The 17,936-nt window shown below is 41.7% G+C and overlaps 1 protein-coding gene across 1 annotated transcript; it reads right to left on the bottom strand.

Moving 5' to 3' along the window:
• Positions 1-15,339: 15,339 nt before the first annotated feature.
• LOC104600586 (transcription factor MYB114-like) lies at positions 15,340-16,353 on the bottom strand. Its single transcript, XM_010263626.3, has 3 exons — positions 16,165-16,353; positions 15,931-16,060; positions 15,340-15,836 (listed from the first exon to the last, which is right to left on the bottom strand). The coding sequence occupies exons 1-3, from the start codon at positions 16,301-16,303 to the stop codon at positions 15,488-15,490; spliced, it is 618 nt and encodes a 205-aa protein (XP_010261928.1). The 5' UTR covers positions 16,304-16,353; the 3' UTR covers positions 15,340-15,487.
• Positions 16,354-17,936: the final 1,583 nt, after the last annotated feature.

Raw genomic sequence — 17,936 nt, 5'->3', positions numbered from 1 at the left:
TATCTAATTAGGCCTTGGACAAATAATTTATATGGGTAAATATATTTATTCCAATAAGTGTTTTTTTAGGAAATATTTATCAAGATAAGAGCATTTATCAAATTTCTTTTATTCTTCAAGTAAAATATATAATAATCGATTTATCTAAAAAAGTAATATTATTTAAAAGAAAATTTTGTCCCATCAGGTATTAGTGTATTTTGACGCACATGAATAAATGATTTATTCAAATCTAAAAAGAGTGTTATTTTTTTTAGATAAATTAATTGTTCTAAAATCAATTTTTCCAAAAAGGAAATTGACTTTGGTTTGTTTGATTTAATAATAGTTTAATAATAGATTTCTTGGGAAAGGGGTAAGATGATTTTGGGTCATATTTTTACACCTATAATAATTATACTAAGATTGGTGATATGATGGTTGCAATTGACTAGGTAGATGAGTAATCTATGTTGAATGAAAATTTTAAATTGTGGTGAAATTAAGTGATGTATCTTAACATCATTGACAAGGACAAGAGCTGTGTCCACCATATTGGAGATGGGGTGATGGGGTGAGAGCATGGTGGTGTCAGTTGACAACTTAACAGCTATCACCCTATGTCTCATTGTTTAGATTATTTGAAAGATGATTTCAAAACTCTTAATGCAAGTTTTAACAACTTTTTACTCCAAACTCTTAATATTAATATAGTCAAGGAAGTTAGGCGAAGAAAAATTGGATGGGTATCTTGTAATTTTTCAATCCATTATTGATATAAATTGAATGTAGATGTTGTTAGTCAAGGGAACCCGGGTGACAGCTGTGGGAGTGCAATTGTTTGGGATGTCTCGAGAGGTTTTTGCTTTTCTTTCTACAAGTTTTATGGCTTGACTTTTTAGCTTTTCTGGATGGGCTACATTTTTGTCTCCAACGTGGAATCATTGAGTTAGAAATAGAAAGTGACAATGAGGTGTTAGTTGGTATCATTAATGGGACATCTCACCCATGATCAATTGACAACACTTATATAAAGATTAAACGAACTCTTGTTTATTCTTTGAGAGAAGAAAATAGATGTACAAATTACCTTGCAAGTGTGGGTGTGAATTTGAAAATCAATGCATTTTTTTTTTAATTCTCTTCTGAGAATTGGATAACCCGATTGTATTTGAGAGAGTGATGGTGAGTGCTTTTTGTATTGGGGATGGGGCACAGCAGGCTATGTCCTCCCCTGTTTATTCTGATTTTATGTTCGATAATGGTTAATAAAATTTGAGGTCCTAGAATAAAGCTTGGGGTTAAAAAAAGTCGTATTCACCATGTTAATGAACATGGAACATATTTGACGAATTTATGAGAACCCCGGCCCCAAACATTTCAAACCGTTGTAATATTGTCTTAGATATTGACGTCCTTGAATTATTATAATCGAATATCAAATTATCAAATTTTGTCAGGCCTTGTGGGTTTTGGGTTTTTCTTTGTCTTTAGAATGGAGGTCAGCCTAATTTAAAGAAAGTCATGATGTTAGAACAAATTCTCATCAACATGGGGTGGGGTTGAAGAAAGAGAGCCAAGAAATTACTCGGATAAGAAAGTTTATTACTCTAAGAAATCCATCACAGAGAGAAGTAAGAGGAGTAAGATATAAGAAAAATTCCTTCTGACAAAGCCAAGAACTTCACTGTATTCAACTCAATTTCTAATTTGTCTAACTTACATGACTAGGAGATTTGCTTAGAACAACCCCCCAAACTGATGATACCAGAACAGTTTTTGCACACCCTCTCCCTGGCCCTAAACACACACATTGCACTCCGTTCCTGCCCCCAAACTCCATCCCCCGTCCAATGGAAAACGGAGATCCCCAAATTTTCTCCACCCCACACCCCGATCATACCTACTTACAAAGCCACCACAGAACTAGAATGAACCATTTATGCACTTCCCCCATGGAAAAAGATTAAAAGAAAGGCCAAAAGAAAAAGAAATGAATACATTTAGGAAAAGAAAAATAACATACCAGTAAATCAGAGCCATTATGGATTTCTTGCCCACAACTCTCTATCCACCTGGAATTGTAGTTCATGGAGGGTGATTTGGCCCGACCTCGTAGCACGGGGGCACGTGGGTATAACCTGGCATAAGTGGCAGGTCAGCATGGCAGTTTGGCCATAACTCGGCGTACTAAACTCGTCGGAGCCCAGCAACACAACTCGGCGGACGTAGCAGCTCGCCAAGAAGAAACATCTAGCATACTCCGAATTCTCCCCAAGGGAGGAGGACTCCCGAGCTCCTCCCAGTGGGCCCTGAACTCTTCCTTCATGAGAAGGGAACACCCTGATCTACGAGAAGTATCCCGAAGAGGGGACACTTCAGAATAACCCCATTAACGCTTCTGCCCATACTCGTCTCAAGCACTCGCACCTCGGCTACTCCATCACCCCGGTGTAGGGTAGCTCGGACCAAGGCAGCTCGATGCAAAGTAGCTCGGCAACCTGTAGAAAAGATCTACCTAACAATAGTACCTGTTGAATCTGGAGGCTGCGCCCACGTCTCTTGTCAGGCGGCATCGTGCCTGCCACTTCTGCCAGATGTGGCACGCCTGATAGGTCCGTACCCTGCAACGGCTGCCACATCCACCACCTCGGCTCTGGCAATAACGGTTGTGGCAGAGGCGGTTACGCCTGATTTGAGAGATCTTCAATATAAAAAGACCCCGACCCTCGAAGAGAGGAGGTATTGAACTTGCGCCATCTGCACTCTCAACTCTTTGTTTGTATTCTTCAGTTTTCTCAGAGTTCTAACTTAAGCATTAGAGTGTTCCCGCCGAGCGAGCTCCTCAGGAATTCTTCACCTTCCTCCTCATCTCAGGTACCGTCCGTTCCCAACTAGGAGCCAGGTTTCCGTCAATTAGGAGTGCCCGGATCGTGCAACATCATTTGGCGCCGTCTGTGGGAAGCGCTTCAAAAAGCCTTCCTCTAATCTCCACAACTCCCTCTCTAAAATTCAGCATTCATGGCTTCTTCCAGCAATGACGGACGAGGTGTAAACCGAAACACTTGAGGAACATTCCCAACTTCCCACTGTCTGCATCGGACAGTTCACCGTCCCCCTCTCTGCGGAAGGAGTTCCCAGTCTGAACGTGCCTCAAACAGTGGCACCCGTGAACGTTCCACTTCCCCCTACGATTGAAGCAACCTTCCCAGAACCCTCCGTCATCCCTCCGGTGGCCAGCCAAAGCCAGCTTGAGGACCTGATGCAGTGCATGCGAGCTATGCAAGCTCAAATGCAATAGTTCCAACAACTTCAACTTTATTAGTAGCAAGTGCTGCACCAAGTTTCCCAGTATCAGTATCAACAGCAATTTCCCCCACTGCCTCAGGCCCAGCAGCCACTCCCTCCCCGGCATCCGGCCATGCAGCAAGCTAAGCCCCGCCGCCGGAACGAACTTCCTTCTCGTCGAGGAGAGACCTCGGCATCGTCTCGTGGCGGAAAAAAGAGACCAGCTACCCTGCCTCGCAGCCTGCAATCAGGTCGGGGGCCTCTCAGCCAATTAGGCCCGTGTCGCCTCAGCATTCGTAGTTCAAGCTCCCACTTGCGGAAAACCAGTTCGAGGTGCTGGCCGCAGACTTGAGGCAAGACCCCTCAGTTCACAGCTACCAACAGTAGTCCAAGCCCCTCCCCGGGCCCATCGAGCTCGGTAATACCGAAGCCAGCAGCACCAACGCCGAGCCAACAAGGAAGTAGCGGAGGCGCCGCCGAGCTCGCCGAGCTCCCACTCACGATCTGCCCAAGATCCGGGGTAAGGAAGAGGTAAGCTCAGGTGAAGTAAAAGTTACCCCACTTCTTTTAGTTCCTTCTCCTCTGTCGCCAGAACATCTTGTTGTTCCTATGCCAAAGGATTTCAAGCTTGTCCCACTGGATAAGTATGACGGATCCTTTGACCCGAATGATCATGTGGACGCCTTCCAGTCCCAGATGCACCTGGCAAGGGCCAGTGAATCCTGTATGTGCGTGGCTTTCTCCACCACCTACAAAGGGGTAGCCCGTACAAGATACTGAAACCTTGCACCCGGATCGATAAGGAGTTGGGCGTAGTTCGTGCAAGTCTTTGTTTCCCACTTTGTCACCAGCAAAAGATGCCCAAGAACTCAAGAGAGCCTCCTTGGCATAGTCCAGAAGGAAGGGGAGTCCATCCGAAGCTATATCAAGCGGTTCAGCGATGCTTGTTTGCAAATACCCGACCTGGACCCCGCAGTTCGGCTCACTGCGGCCAAGCGAGGCATCACCCATAAAGAATTCAAGTGGCACGTAGTTGTTAATCAACCCAAAACTGTGACTGAGTTCCTCAAGCTCGCGGATCAGTTTATAAGGACGGAGGAGGAGATCAACCAGAAAGGTGAACGGGCCCTTGAGAAAAGAAAGAGGGAGACAGAGCCCTCAACTCAAGGCGATAGTAAGAAGAAGAAGGGCCAAGCTTGGGGGCAAGGCCAGGACAGCCTTTCGGAGCTCCGGTAGCAGAAAGGGTAGATTACACACCCCTAAACACGAAGCGGGCCGAGATCCTTATGGCCATCAAGGACATCCTGTATGTGAAGTGGCCACCTCGGTTGAAGGCAGACCCTAATGTAAGGAATAAAAAATTGTATTGTAATTTCCATAAAGACCACAGTCATAGTAATTTCCATAAAGACCATGGTTGATTGTGGGGGTCACCTCCAGCCCACCAATTAGGCTGCATTTGGAAACGATGCAAGTATGTAGAGTGTAAAATGGTTCATATAAATTGCAAACTTGGGTTGTTTTTGCATTGACAAATTTACCTTCTTACCAAACAGACTTTTAGGTGTAATGGATGCAACCAAGAATTCAATTATGCATATGTTTTTTTTTTTTTTTATCAAAAGCCCACTTGAATGTGAATTTACATCCTTTTCATTGATGTACTTTCACATCTTATTATCAATGTAAATATACATTGATCTGTCATTTGTCAGTGCAAAAATATAATATTGCCAAACATAGGCAAAAGTGAACCAGGGTACAAATTTATCCTAAACCAAGATTTATACTCCATTTGCATCGTTTCCAAATGCAGTCTTAAGAACCAAATCCAAAAACATCTATATCAATTTCAGTTGGGCTTCACTCCATCATTTGCCTCCCTCAGACTCCGATTCAATTTTGCACAAGAAATAAATTAATATGGAAGATTTTAGGTTCATCGCCCTGGCTGTCTCTTCGTCTTGGCTTGTATTGTGGAGGCCCAAGAGCCTAGACAAGTGTTTGGAAGCAGCCAGGCATCCAAGGCTCGTGTAAGGGGACATGAAACATTTTTTCAACTTCATAAAGTAAGCATGATCCAGACCCATGAATCTTACCCACAAGATTGCACCACGTGTTGATCCATTTACCTTTACAATTGCACAACAGTACGGTAAGCTAACATGTCAAATTTGTCATCCATGAGACCATGAACAACCCAGCGAAGCCACAGGGCTCGGTCTTGGGCTTGGGCTGGGATGGGCCAATACTTAAGTCTGCTAATAAGACTATCGAGAGGTATATAATGTATGTACAGTGAGGTTGGTTTGGCCCCAAGAATTGCCAATCCCCCTGGACCAGGAGTAGAGGTGTAAAGTCCCGGCATGGCCCGTGGGTGGTTCGCACAAATGCTGTGCCACGGGCTGGGTTGGCCTGTGGACCGAGCCTTGGGCCAGGTTGGGTTGTGTATTAGGCTAAAGCTATTTATTTAAAAAAAAATTAAAATTTTAATTTTATATGAATTTTGTGTATAAAATTGCTTATATATGCAATAATTAAATAAATTAGTATAATAAAATTAAAAAAATATATTTATTTTATTAATATATTATATAGTATATATTATTATTATATAATTATAATATATACAAATATATAATATATATATGGGTCGTGTCGGGCCGTGCCATGTCGGCCCGTGGACCTAAAATCCTAGGCCCAGCACAGCCCGCATGGTTGTGCCGGGCCTAGCACAGCCCGCATAGTCGTGCCGGATCGTGTCAGGCCGGTCCAATTTCGTGTCGGGTCCCATGGCCCGACCTGATTTGCACCTCTAACCAGGAGACAAATCAATTTGAAGTGCAATTTGGGTGGACTCAATCCGACCCTGGACCAATCCTGCCCTAAACTTTACACGAACTGAGCTTGGATTCTTGATCCTTGGGCTGGATTTGGGCCCAAGATTTTGGGCTTTTTTATTTTTTAGGTTAAGCCCGGGCCTAGCTCTTAATAGCCTGAATCTGGTTCGTGCCTGGCTTGGCCCTTATCCCAATTCAAGCCAGGTCCAAATATACACATTCATACATGTATTTGCATAAATGAATACATATTTACATATTAAATGAATACATTCATGTGTGATTTTAGAATGGGTTTATTGATCAATCTAAGCCCAGTCCAGGCCTAAACCCAGCCGAATACATCAAATTACAATCCCGACAAATGAGATCATATTAAAAATATTGGATTTGACCTCGAACTCGGATCTTAGACCCAAACCTTAAGTTGGGCCTGGATTGATCATAAACCCAGCCCAACCTGCCCCTCAGTAACTTGTTTCCCTAACACCAACTATAAAGTTGGGAGTTGGTTTGATGCCAGGCCTGTTTGCTTACTCTGCTTTGGAGTTTCGCCTATGTGATGAATTCTGATATGCCGACCCTAATTGAATGAATTGTTTGCAATTCGGAAACATAGGTAAAATATCTCTTTGCTGGGCTGGACAACACCTAGACTGATCATTTTGGATCCAGAGCTAACGAGAGAAGCCTTGTCCAACAAGTTGCATCAATTCCAAAAGCCACCAGTAAATCGACCCCTTGATTCTTGTTCTAACAGGGGGACTTACAAGCTTGGAAGGAGAAAAGTGGGCCAAACACAGAAGGATAATCAATCCTGCTTTCCACCTAGAGAAGCTCAAGGTTGTTTACTTCTGCCCATCCACCCACATCTGACATACTGTACTTAATTTTGACTAATTTCATTCCTGATCTGATCTGATCATCATCGATCACAGGCTCAAGCAATGCTACCAGCATTTTTGACGAGTTGCAGCAAGCCGATAGAACGATGGCATGAGTTGGTTAGCAGTGAAGGGTGTTGTGAATTGGATGTCTGGTCTGAACTTCAGATTTCAGAACCTTACGGCCGATGTCATCTCTAGGGTAGCATTTGGCAGCAGCTACGAAGAAGGCAAAAGTATCTTACAGCTTCAAAGGGAGCAGGCTGAACTAGTTCTCGAAGCCATGCAGACCTTGTATGACACAGCGTGGAAGCAATAAACCGGGCTGGTTATGCAAGTACCGGGCGAACACGAGGCTTCGTCGTGAAGCCAGTTGTAACTAGGTGTGAGCTTTTGGAAGAGAGAGAGAAGTTGGCGAATTCTTGTGTGTCCTCTATTAACTCAGAACATGGTTATTTATAGTACATCTGGTAGACTTGTAGAATAATTAGGAGAGTTAAACTTATAAAGCAACTAAAACAACTGGGATAGACATCTTCGAAATCTTCTTCAGGCAGCCTTGATATCCACCGCCCTCCAATGCTTATCCAATGCATGGAGTTGTCGCCATTATCCTATGGGTGTTGGATCACACAAGGACTCTAGAGAGTGCTGTCGTCGGTTGGTGTCCTGGCCCTCCATCATTCTCCCCCACTTGGAAAGAACTCGACCTCGAGTCATGACTGGGATATGCAAGTGTTGCCTTCGGTAAGTAATGATGAAGATCAACAACATTAAAAGTATTGTAGATACCCATGTGATGTGGCAAGTCCACGACATAAGCATTGTCGTTGATTTTCTTAATGATCTTGTATGGACCGTACTTCCGAGATTGTAGCTTGTTATACTTTCCCACGGGTATGCGTTCCTTCCTTAAGAACACCATGACTTCATCACCGACATCAAACACTTGGTGTCGATGATGCTTATCAGCTGCAATCTTGTACTTGGCATTGGTTCGCTCCAGTTTCTGCTGCACTACTTCCTGGACTCACTGGATCTGTTCAGCCAGCTGTTCTGCAGAAGTGCTGAGGCCGGGTACTCTGGGTAGCTTTACTAAGTCCAACGCATGGTTAGGTACCTTCATATAAACAATGGAGAACGGGGACCTACCTGTATAGTTATGAACTGCATTGTTGTTGGTGAACTCTATCTGTGCTATGGCAAAATCCCACTGCTTTGGTCTATCCCTACAGATGCTGCGGATCAAGTTACCTAGGGTCCGATTCATCACTTTTGTTTGTGGATGAGTTGTACTGCTGAAATTCAATGATGAGTCAAATAGTCTCCACAGGGTCATCTAGAAGTGACTTAAGAACCTCGTATCTCGATCCGATGTGATGGTCTTAGGTACCCCATGTAAACGAACAATCTCCCTGAAAAATAGCTTATCTGTCACTGTTGCATCTGCGGTCTTCTTGCATGGGAGGAAATGTGCCATCTTGGAGAACCGGTCAACCACCACAAAGACGGAGCCCATATTTCTTAGTGTCTTTGGCAAGCCTAACACGAAGTCCATGGACAAGTCTTCCCAAATCGCAGTAGGAACAGGTAGAGGCATGTAGAGGCCAATATTCTGGGTCTGTCCCTTAGCTATCTAGCAGATATAGCATCTACTCACAATAGTGGTCACATCCCTCCTTAATTTAGGCCAGTAGTAACGTCCCTTGACTGCTTCAATCGTTTTGTCTCTCCCGAGGTATCCTACTAATCCACCCCCATGCAGATCCCTGATGATCTTCTTGCGGAGGGATGTGAAAGGGATGCACAATTGTTCCCCCTTCATAAGGAACACATCATAAATGTAGAAATCACCTGCTGGCTGTCGATTTATGCACTTTTCCTACACCTGTTTGAAGTCATCATCTTGGGCGTACAGGTCTTTCAAACATTCAAAGCCCATTATTTCAATGTTGAGAGTCTTGATGAGGGCTACATGCCTAATTAGAGCATCGGCCACTGTGTTTTGCTGTCCAACCTTATACACAATTTTGTATGGGAATTTATCAATAAAAGCATACCATCTTGCATGCAGGTCACTCCGCAACTACTTTTGCTTAGTGAGATACTTAAGAGCTTGGTGGTCGGTGTAGAGAACAAATTCTTTAACAATTAAATAATGTTCCCAAGTTTTCAGTGCTCTAACAACAACATAGAATTCTTTGTCATAAGTGGACCATTTCTTCTTGGCCTCGCATAACTTTTCACTAAAGAAAGCAACTGGTCTCTTTTCTTGTGACAATACGGCCCCTATGCCAAATCCATTGGCATCACATTCAATCTCAAATAGCTTGTCAAAACTTGGTAATGCAAGGACAGGAGCGGTGCATAATTTTTCTTTTATGAGAGCAAAACTCTGTTCTTTTTCTTCCCCCCATTGAAACTTTCCTTTTTTCAAACACTCAGTGATGGGAGCTACAATACTAAAGTGTTTGATAAATCGCTTGTAGAAAGTTGCTAACCCATGGAAATGTCTTACGTCCGTGACGTTTGATGGGGTCGGCCACTCCCTAATGGCTTTCACTTTTTCCTCATCCACCTTAATTCCATCCTTACTTATAATGAACCCTAAGAACAACAAATTATTGCTCATGAAAGTGCACTTCTTTAAATTAGCATATAATTTGTTTTCTTTAATGCATTCAATACCTCTCTGATATGTCCTAGGTGCTCTGTGATAGATTTGTTGTAAATCAAAATGTCATCAAAATATACCACAACAAACTTACCAATAAAAGGGCGCAGTACCTGGTTCATTAGCCTTATGAAGGTGTTGGGTGCGTTGGTTAGTCCAAAGGGCATGACTAACCATTCGAACAGTCCATCTCTAGTCTTGAAAGTTGTCTTCCACTCGTCTCCAGGACGGATCCTGATCTGATGGTAACCACTCCTGAGATCGATTTTGGAAAAGACTACGGCTCCATCAAGTTGAGCTAGCATGCCGTCCATCCTGGGGATGGGAAACTTGTAGTCAATAGTGATCTTGTTAATGGTCCTGTTGTCGACACACATTCTCCAATGCCCATCTTTCTTGGGTATTAATAATGTTGGTACTACACAAGGACTCATGTTGACTTGAATATGCCCCTTTCTTAATAATTCTTCTACCTTCTCCCGTAAGATCTCATTTTCTTTAGGACTCATCCTGTAGTGTGGTAGATTAGGTAGAGTAGCACCAGGAACAAAATCAATATGATGTTGGATGTCTCGCATAGGTGGGAGCTCATTAGGTAACTCATCAGGAACTATGTCATGGAACTCATCAAGTAGTCCCTGCACTTCCACTGGAATTTTGTTTTTCTCTAGTGACTCATTCATGCTTTCTCCCTTCACCACCAACAAGTGGACCTCGCGTGACTCATTCATGTGTAATGGTAAGGAAATTTCTCCCCTCTGCCTTTGGAGTCATTGGTGGATTCTTTTCTGCCATGGGTAATAAGGTGTAGCATACACCCTCTTTTTCGAGCTGGGAGGTATTCTTCCTACCCAAGTGTTTTGCATCTGCATCAAACTGCCAAGGCCTACCCGGCAAAATATGCCAAGCATCCGTATCCACAATATCACAATATACCTCGTCAATGTACTTACCAATGGAGAATGGGACCTTGCAGCGTTCCTCCACTCGTACGCCGCTGACTTCCTTGATCCACCCAATTGTGTATGGGTTCGGATGCTTCTCAGGAAGTAGTTGTAATTTTTGTACCACATCCCTGCAAATAATATTTTCCTGACTGCCACTATCAATAATTAAATCAAATAATTTACCTTGTACAGTACATCTAGTGCGAAACAGTCGATGTCATTGAGTGGTATCTTTGCTTCTTTGGGACAATATAAATTTCCTCACAACACATGTGTATTCTTCATGTTCATAGGGACCTTCTTCGTCCTCTCCATCAGGTCCACAACATACTTCATCGTCAACATCTTCTTCCTCCTCCCTCTCTACCATGGTAACTGCCTTCCTTCTGGGACAACCACTAAACCTATGCCCAACTTCATTGCACTTGAAGCATTTAAAAGGAGCAGGTTTTGCATAGGGATTACTGGGTTTAGGAGGGTTTGAAGTGTTGCCTCGAATGTCCCCTCCCGTGGCGGCCTTACTGGCATTAGCTATATTCAGCGGGTGGGAGGGTTGTACTCCCGGGGCTGGTTTGCTCTTGTCAACTGTTGCCGGTCTGTTGTCGCTCCCACTGTACCGTCGGTAGCTATCGACTCGGGTCCTTTCTTGAAACATTAACTCAGCTTTCAAAGCTAAGTTCCTTGCTTCCTACACAGTGAGAACCATCTGGACGCCAATCTTGTCTCTGATAGCAGGTCTCAAACCACTCAGATAACGGGCTGCCTGCTGGTTATCACTTTCAGATAGCTGATTTCGTTCAACCAATCTCAGAAATTCTGATGTGTATTCGTTTACGCTTCTTGTTCCCTGTGCACATCGTTGATATGATTCAAACATATACTGCTCATAATCAGGGGGCAAAAATCTACAACTTATTAACTGCTTCATGCGCCTCCAAGTTTGAACTAGACCTCTTCCTTCTTTGATCCGAGTCTCCCTCATTCGTTCCCACCAGACAGATGCTCCTCCCTTCAATCGAAAAGCTACTAATTTCACCATTCTTTCTTCTGGGATCTCTATGTACTCGAAGAAACGGTCGACCTCGGTGATCCAATCTAGAAGGCCCTCGATATCCAGATCCCCACTAAAAGTAGGAATATCTACCTTGAGTTTAAACTCATCATGATTCCAACAATGATTAAAATTGCCAGGGTTGCGCCAATTCCTACTGTTTCTGTCGTCACCGGGAAGAACTGGAGCAACGCCGAGCTCTAGTTCATCGTCGCTATCATCATCAAGAACAGGATTCCGGGGTATGGGGTTGACGAGTGGTCTACCGTGGTCATCTCCTACGGTTGGGTACAGGTTATCCCGGTTCCTTGGAACATCCTCCCGCAACAAGGTCCGCAATTGTCCAGCGATTTCTGGCAACTACTGCTCAATGTTACGCGTGGCTGTGCACTGCTCTCCCATTGCTCTCCAAACAGCTTGTAACCCCTGATCTCCATCATGGGGTTGGTTGCGACTGCTACCGTCTTAGTTGGCCATCTGACTGGACGAACTCCCACTCTGATACCACCTGATACAGCGTGAAAGCAATAAACTGGATTGGCTATACAAGCATCGGGCGAACACGAGGCTTCGTCGTGAAACCGATTGTAAACTAGGCGTGAGCCTTTGGAAGAGAGAGAAAAGTTGGCGAATTCTTGTGTGTCCTTAACTCAAAAGAGGGTTATTTATAGTACATACTTGTAGAATAAATAGAAGAGTTAAAGTTACAAAACAACTAAAACAACTAAAACTACTCCGATAGACATCTTCGAAATCTTCTTCAAGCAGCCTTTGATATCCACCGTCCGATGGCCACCGCCCTCTAATACTTATCCAATGAGAGTGCTGTGGTCGGTTGGTGAGCTGGCCCTCCATCATTGTATATACCAGGTTTGTGGTCCCCTCTCGTCCTGGCTCCTGCTATTTCATTAGTTAACATCATCGGTACCTACTTTACACGAATCCAATTGAAAGATCGACCAAGTACGTACTGCTCCAACCAATGAATGGGCTTCTAATTTATACAGGTTTATACCGATAAAGAAAAACCAGAGGAGAAAAAGAATCTGGACAGAGAGATTAAAGCAATGCTAAGATACTTGATTCACAGGAGAGAGAGAGATGAAAATAGGGAGCTCGCGTTCTGTGCACCCATGGGTGCACTGGACGAGTGAACCCGCGAATCGCTTTCGTCCACATCGATCAGGAGAAGGAACGCGTAAACAGTCAAAGTCCGGTACTCCGGTTAGGATGGGTTCGGCGGTTCAACTGGACACTAACTGCTAAACTATTGTTCCAGCAGCGCCAGAGCCAGAGGCGGGCCTCTGTTGATTCATGTCCGATTGTTATAGAAGAATGCACCTTCACGATGGAAAACTAATTTTTTAATACGAATCCCTTTTACCTCGAATTGTAAAAGCCAATTACGTGCCCAGAGCTGATTCCTCTGTGGAGATGATACGCAGGCAAACTTCCGCCCAGACAAACTAAAGCAGACAAAGTAAGAGAGAGTGGGAGACGACCAAAAGTTGGTAAACTGAAATCTATATCCACCGGATTAGATTAAAGTTGCAGGAAAAAGAAGGAAATGGGAAAAAAAAAAGAAAAGAAAAACCGGAAATTTTGAGTAGTTTCCGCCGAAGTCTTGCCTGCGCCCTGAGCTTTTGCATTAGGAACGAAGGTCATGTGCCAGAGAAGGCATTTCTCCGGCACCAAGTAAACAATCCAGGGCGTACATGTTAACAAGATAATGCATTTGGCGAAGATATTGATTCTGGTTTCACATGATTTCATTTTCGTATCGATTAGTGACGGTGAGGACTCAGCTTCCAGGACGAGGTCAGAAACAAGAAAATAAATAAAGGAATCTCCAATAATTGGTTCTTCTTCTTCTTCTTCAATGAGAGTTTAATATGAGAATAAATCAATGTGTGCAGAGAAGCAGGAAGTAAGATTGAATCGAATTCGGTAAGGACATTAAATTAAGACAAAGGTATGGAATTTGCCAACCATCTGATTGGATTTTTCTTTCATTAAATAGGATAGAAAGCTTTAAATGTATTTATGACATTACTCCTCTAACATCTGGAATAAGAAAACAGCCTCAGCTTTAAGATAACGCACACACAACGGAAAAAAAAAAAGAAAGATTTCCTTTACTCTTATCGCAAATCGGTTATTTCTTTCTTGAGGGGCTAGAATGTAAGAATCGGTTAAATGAGCATCGAAAAATCATTCAGAAAATTTATTCCTTGCCGGAAAATTTCAGTGTATCAGAAAATGTAGAAAAGCAAAGATATATTGCAATTTTACTGGTGATTTCGAAGGCTGTAATTTGAACAAAGAACACGGAAAATACTCTCGCTTCAAAGAAAATTGAGCCAGATGCTTGACTATTCAGGCTCATTTGTAAGAAGACATGTACAGAACTCCCCTCCCTAAAAAAAAAAAAAAACTGAAATTTTATTTCCGTGAGTTTTAATTTGTAAAGTAAGAAAACCAGGTGATTTTGGATTAAAAGTTGAGAGCGGAAATGATATTCTGATTTCGTATTAAAACAGTATATAGCGTCAGAGAAAACTTTGGCAGGAAGAAAGGAAATTGAGGTTTCGGTAAGGTGGGAAAATAATTGAAAATCCAGATTAAATTCAATGGTTAGATGATCTTCGATTGAGTTGAGTCGGGAGATGTGTGGCTGAAATTCAGGGCGGGTAGAGAGTGAATAGGAAAAGTGAGTAGAAAATCTAGATTGCAGCGGAGGTTTGTCATTCCTTTTGATTTCTATTTTGTCATTTTGTGGTCAATTTGTGTCCGGTTGAACCACCGAATCCATCCTAACGGGACTTTGGCTGTTAACGTTATGTATTCCTTCTCCGGTCAACGTGGACTCGACGTGACACTATTCTACTGCACAATATGACTGGTTTATTGGTCCTTGTGTGATTCACAAGCAAGTTGGCTTCAAGTTTTTCAGTCTCTTGTACGTGTTAATTAGTATATATATATAACAAGTATTGACTTGTAATTAGATTGTGAATTTATAATTCATATGTAATCGGGTTAAGTCGTTGATATGTTGGCATAGATAAGATAAGCTTCATTCTAGTCCTATCGATAGGGGTGGATTTGAGTCGAGCCAATCAAATAGTATTAGGTTTGAATTTGAGCTCAAGTTCGGTTTGACTCAGAACTTTGAGTTTGAGCTCGGCTCGAGTCTAAAGTTTATAAGTTTGAGCTCGACTCGGTTCAGCTTGTTTTATATTTTATAAAAATATTTTATTATATATATATATATATATATATATGTATATATATATTCGAGCCAATTTGTGAGCCTCACAAGTCGAGTTCTAGTAGAGTTGAGCTTGGCTCGTTTAATAATCGAGACACTGAATTGAGCTCGAGTTTGGCTAAAACCAAGCCAAGCCGAGCTTTTCACAAATCAGCCTCAAACAGCTCGTGAAAAGCTCGGCTCATTGCCACCCCTACCTACCACATTGGAACCCATTCACTTAAAGATATATACTCAATTGAATAGTTGCGCGGACGAAACGAGCCCAAATTTCCTACAAACTTTTCTTATCCACTCTCTATTCGTTGTGAATTTGAGCCATACATCTCTAAATTCATAATAGAGATCCATGAACATGCATGATGATGAGGGTCCACCCATCCCAACATTTAATTTGCTCGGTCGATAAATTGTACAAAAACATTGACAATATATCTGCATTATATTCATTCTGATTAACCAACTTCAATACAAGAACATGCAGTAGAAAGAATGCGAATAATTTCAAAGACAAAATAACAATTAAAGGAAAAAAGAATATATCAAATTAATTTCATGAAAACCCACACAAACACTCCTTGAATTCACTAAATTTTCTCAGCCACTCCAAGCTCATTAAAGGCCCCTCAACAGAGAAATCTAGCAACTCATCCACATCAATATTGTTCACTGAGCCCTCATGTCCCTTGGAGGTGCCATCCTCGGTAACCTGTATTTGATCCTTCTCCGAATCACAGGTTTTCCGACGCTTAGACCAACATGTTGTTGTTGTTGTTCTTGCAACTCTACTGGGTTTCTCCTCTGTCTGCTGGTTTATTATTTTCTTGCTCAAGTGAGAATTCCAGTAGTTCTTGATCTCGTTATCCGTTCGACCCGGTAACCGTCCAGCAATCAAAGACCACCTTTTAATAATCATCATCAGTTAGACTCAAATCATTAAAAAGAAGAAACTGCAGCTACTGTAGTTAGAATGTGGATTCATAAACCAGTGCTAACCTGTTTCCCAGCAGCTTATGAAGCCTGAGTATTAAGTCTTCTTCTTGGTCTGAAATGTTGCCTCTCTTGATGTTTGGTCTTAAGTAATTCATCCATCTCAACCTGCAACTCTTCCCGCTCCGGTTGAGACCTGCAAGAACATGTATGCAATTAATAATGAAGCTCAGAATGCAAAGGTAATATGTATGCTTAGATAGTTGGACTTTTCTTTTCTGCAACGTAACAGGCTCCCACCCGCTGTGGCTGCAATTGATTTCCACCTCTTTGCACCATGAACTTCAATAATTTGAGCGAGCTTCTGATCCTCTTGAGCTGTCCACGCTCCTCTATTTAGCTCCTTTTTCGGGGTTCCATCAGTCATCACCAGCGCCATCCTAACTAGATCCTAGATGATAGTAAAAACCACAGAGGGAGAGAGAGAGAAGGACTACCGTTTATAGGTGTAATAGAGAACTGTTTTCAGATTCTTTATACATCCAAAATCGGAAGTTTAATTTATGGGTTTAATAATTGTACGAAGAAATTAACAAGGTAAAGAATTTAGGGTCTGTTTGGTTTGTAGTTGGAATAAGAATGGGAATCGGAATTAAAATGATTTATTCCCATAATCTGTTTGGTTCAGACAAGAATGAGAATAGAAATTAGAATCAGCAGAAATGAATTTTTATTCCCAAAGAAAATATAGAAAATGACCATTTTCTTAAATGGGAGAATGCCATCCCAGCAAGAATAAGAATGAAATTCCAAATCCATTCAACCAAATAATTAAAATTAAAATAGTTCATTCCAAACCAAACGGAGCCCTAATGTATGTAGTACAAAAGTTGTAACTCTCGGTGTTAAAGACTTAAGACTGGTCCTTATTAATGTTAATAAGCTTCTGGCCTCTTTAATTTTGAATTGAAGAGTAGGGTAAGTAAAGGACAATATGCATCTATAGTCCGATCATCATGTATTTTGTTTTTATTGAATGTTATAATGGGACCCACCCTCTTTATATGGAAAAGCAAGGAGGCATCTGTTTGGTGAAAAGTGAAAACAATGCTTTTTTTTATATAGAAGGTAATGTGTACTGAATTAAGGAGTAGAACAGTTACTTTGTGTTGTCATTCCCATTCTTATTGATCAAAATATAATCTTCATTGTGTTTGCATGGTTTCTGGCCCTCAATTAGTGGTGGACCTGCCGTTCCTATATTGGTGTGTTTGTTTTATACTATATTTTTTTCTTTTCTTTATTATTATTATTATTATTATTATTATTATTATTATTATTATTATTATTATTATTTATTATTATTATTATTATTATTATTATTATGTGAGACTTAAATGATAGATGCATTTGTAATTTGTATGTAAATCGTATGATCCACATGGGTCATGGGATATGGGAATTGGGAATTGGGAATTGGGATGAGATGTGATTGCATTTATAGATGACAAGAGAAATGCATATATTTATTAATTATAATATCATTGAATTGAATTGCTTCCAAAGAACATTGAGCTTATTGGTTATTATACTTGTTGACTCTGACTCTGGTCATCCAAGTCCAGGCGTTTTGTTTTCCACCACTGAATTAATTAGTTAATTGAAACAAGAGATGTAATGAATAATAATTAGAAGATAAAATATTGATTAATTAAATCATATGGGCACTGACATGACATGATCAAGCTTCTTTTAAGTAAATCGCTCCAATGGTCATGATGGCATTTATTATGAGTTGGGCAAACTTAAATGCATGGCATCTACACATGCCTTAACACGTGTAATTAATGCACAACAGTTCCCTGAATAAATGAGATGAGGATGGAGAGAGAGAATCTCGGTATTTAGTATTAGAATTTGGTCCAAACCAATCACAAAATTGGAACTGGCACTCTTGGAAAATCGAAGCGTCGTGTAGCTCTAACTCTAAGGCTAATGCCTACTCTTTAATTCTTAAGAGGGGAAGAGAGAGAGAGAGGAGGTTTCACGTCAGCGAGGCTGAGGAAGTAAGT

This window comes from Nelumbo nucifera, chromosome 8 (assembly GCF_055504915.1).
Source record: "Nelumbo nucifera cultivar China Antique chromosome 8, China Antique-T2T, whole genome shotgun sequence".
In the NCBI taxonomy this organism is placed as follows: domain Eukaryota; kingdom Viridiplantae; phylum Streptophyta; class Magnoliopsida; order Proteales; family Nelumbonaceae; genus Nelumbo; species Nelumbo nucifera.
The sequence above is the reverse complement of the archived record's forward strand: the minus strand, read 5'-3'. Positions and strand labels throughout refer to the sequence as shown.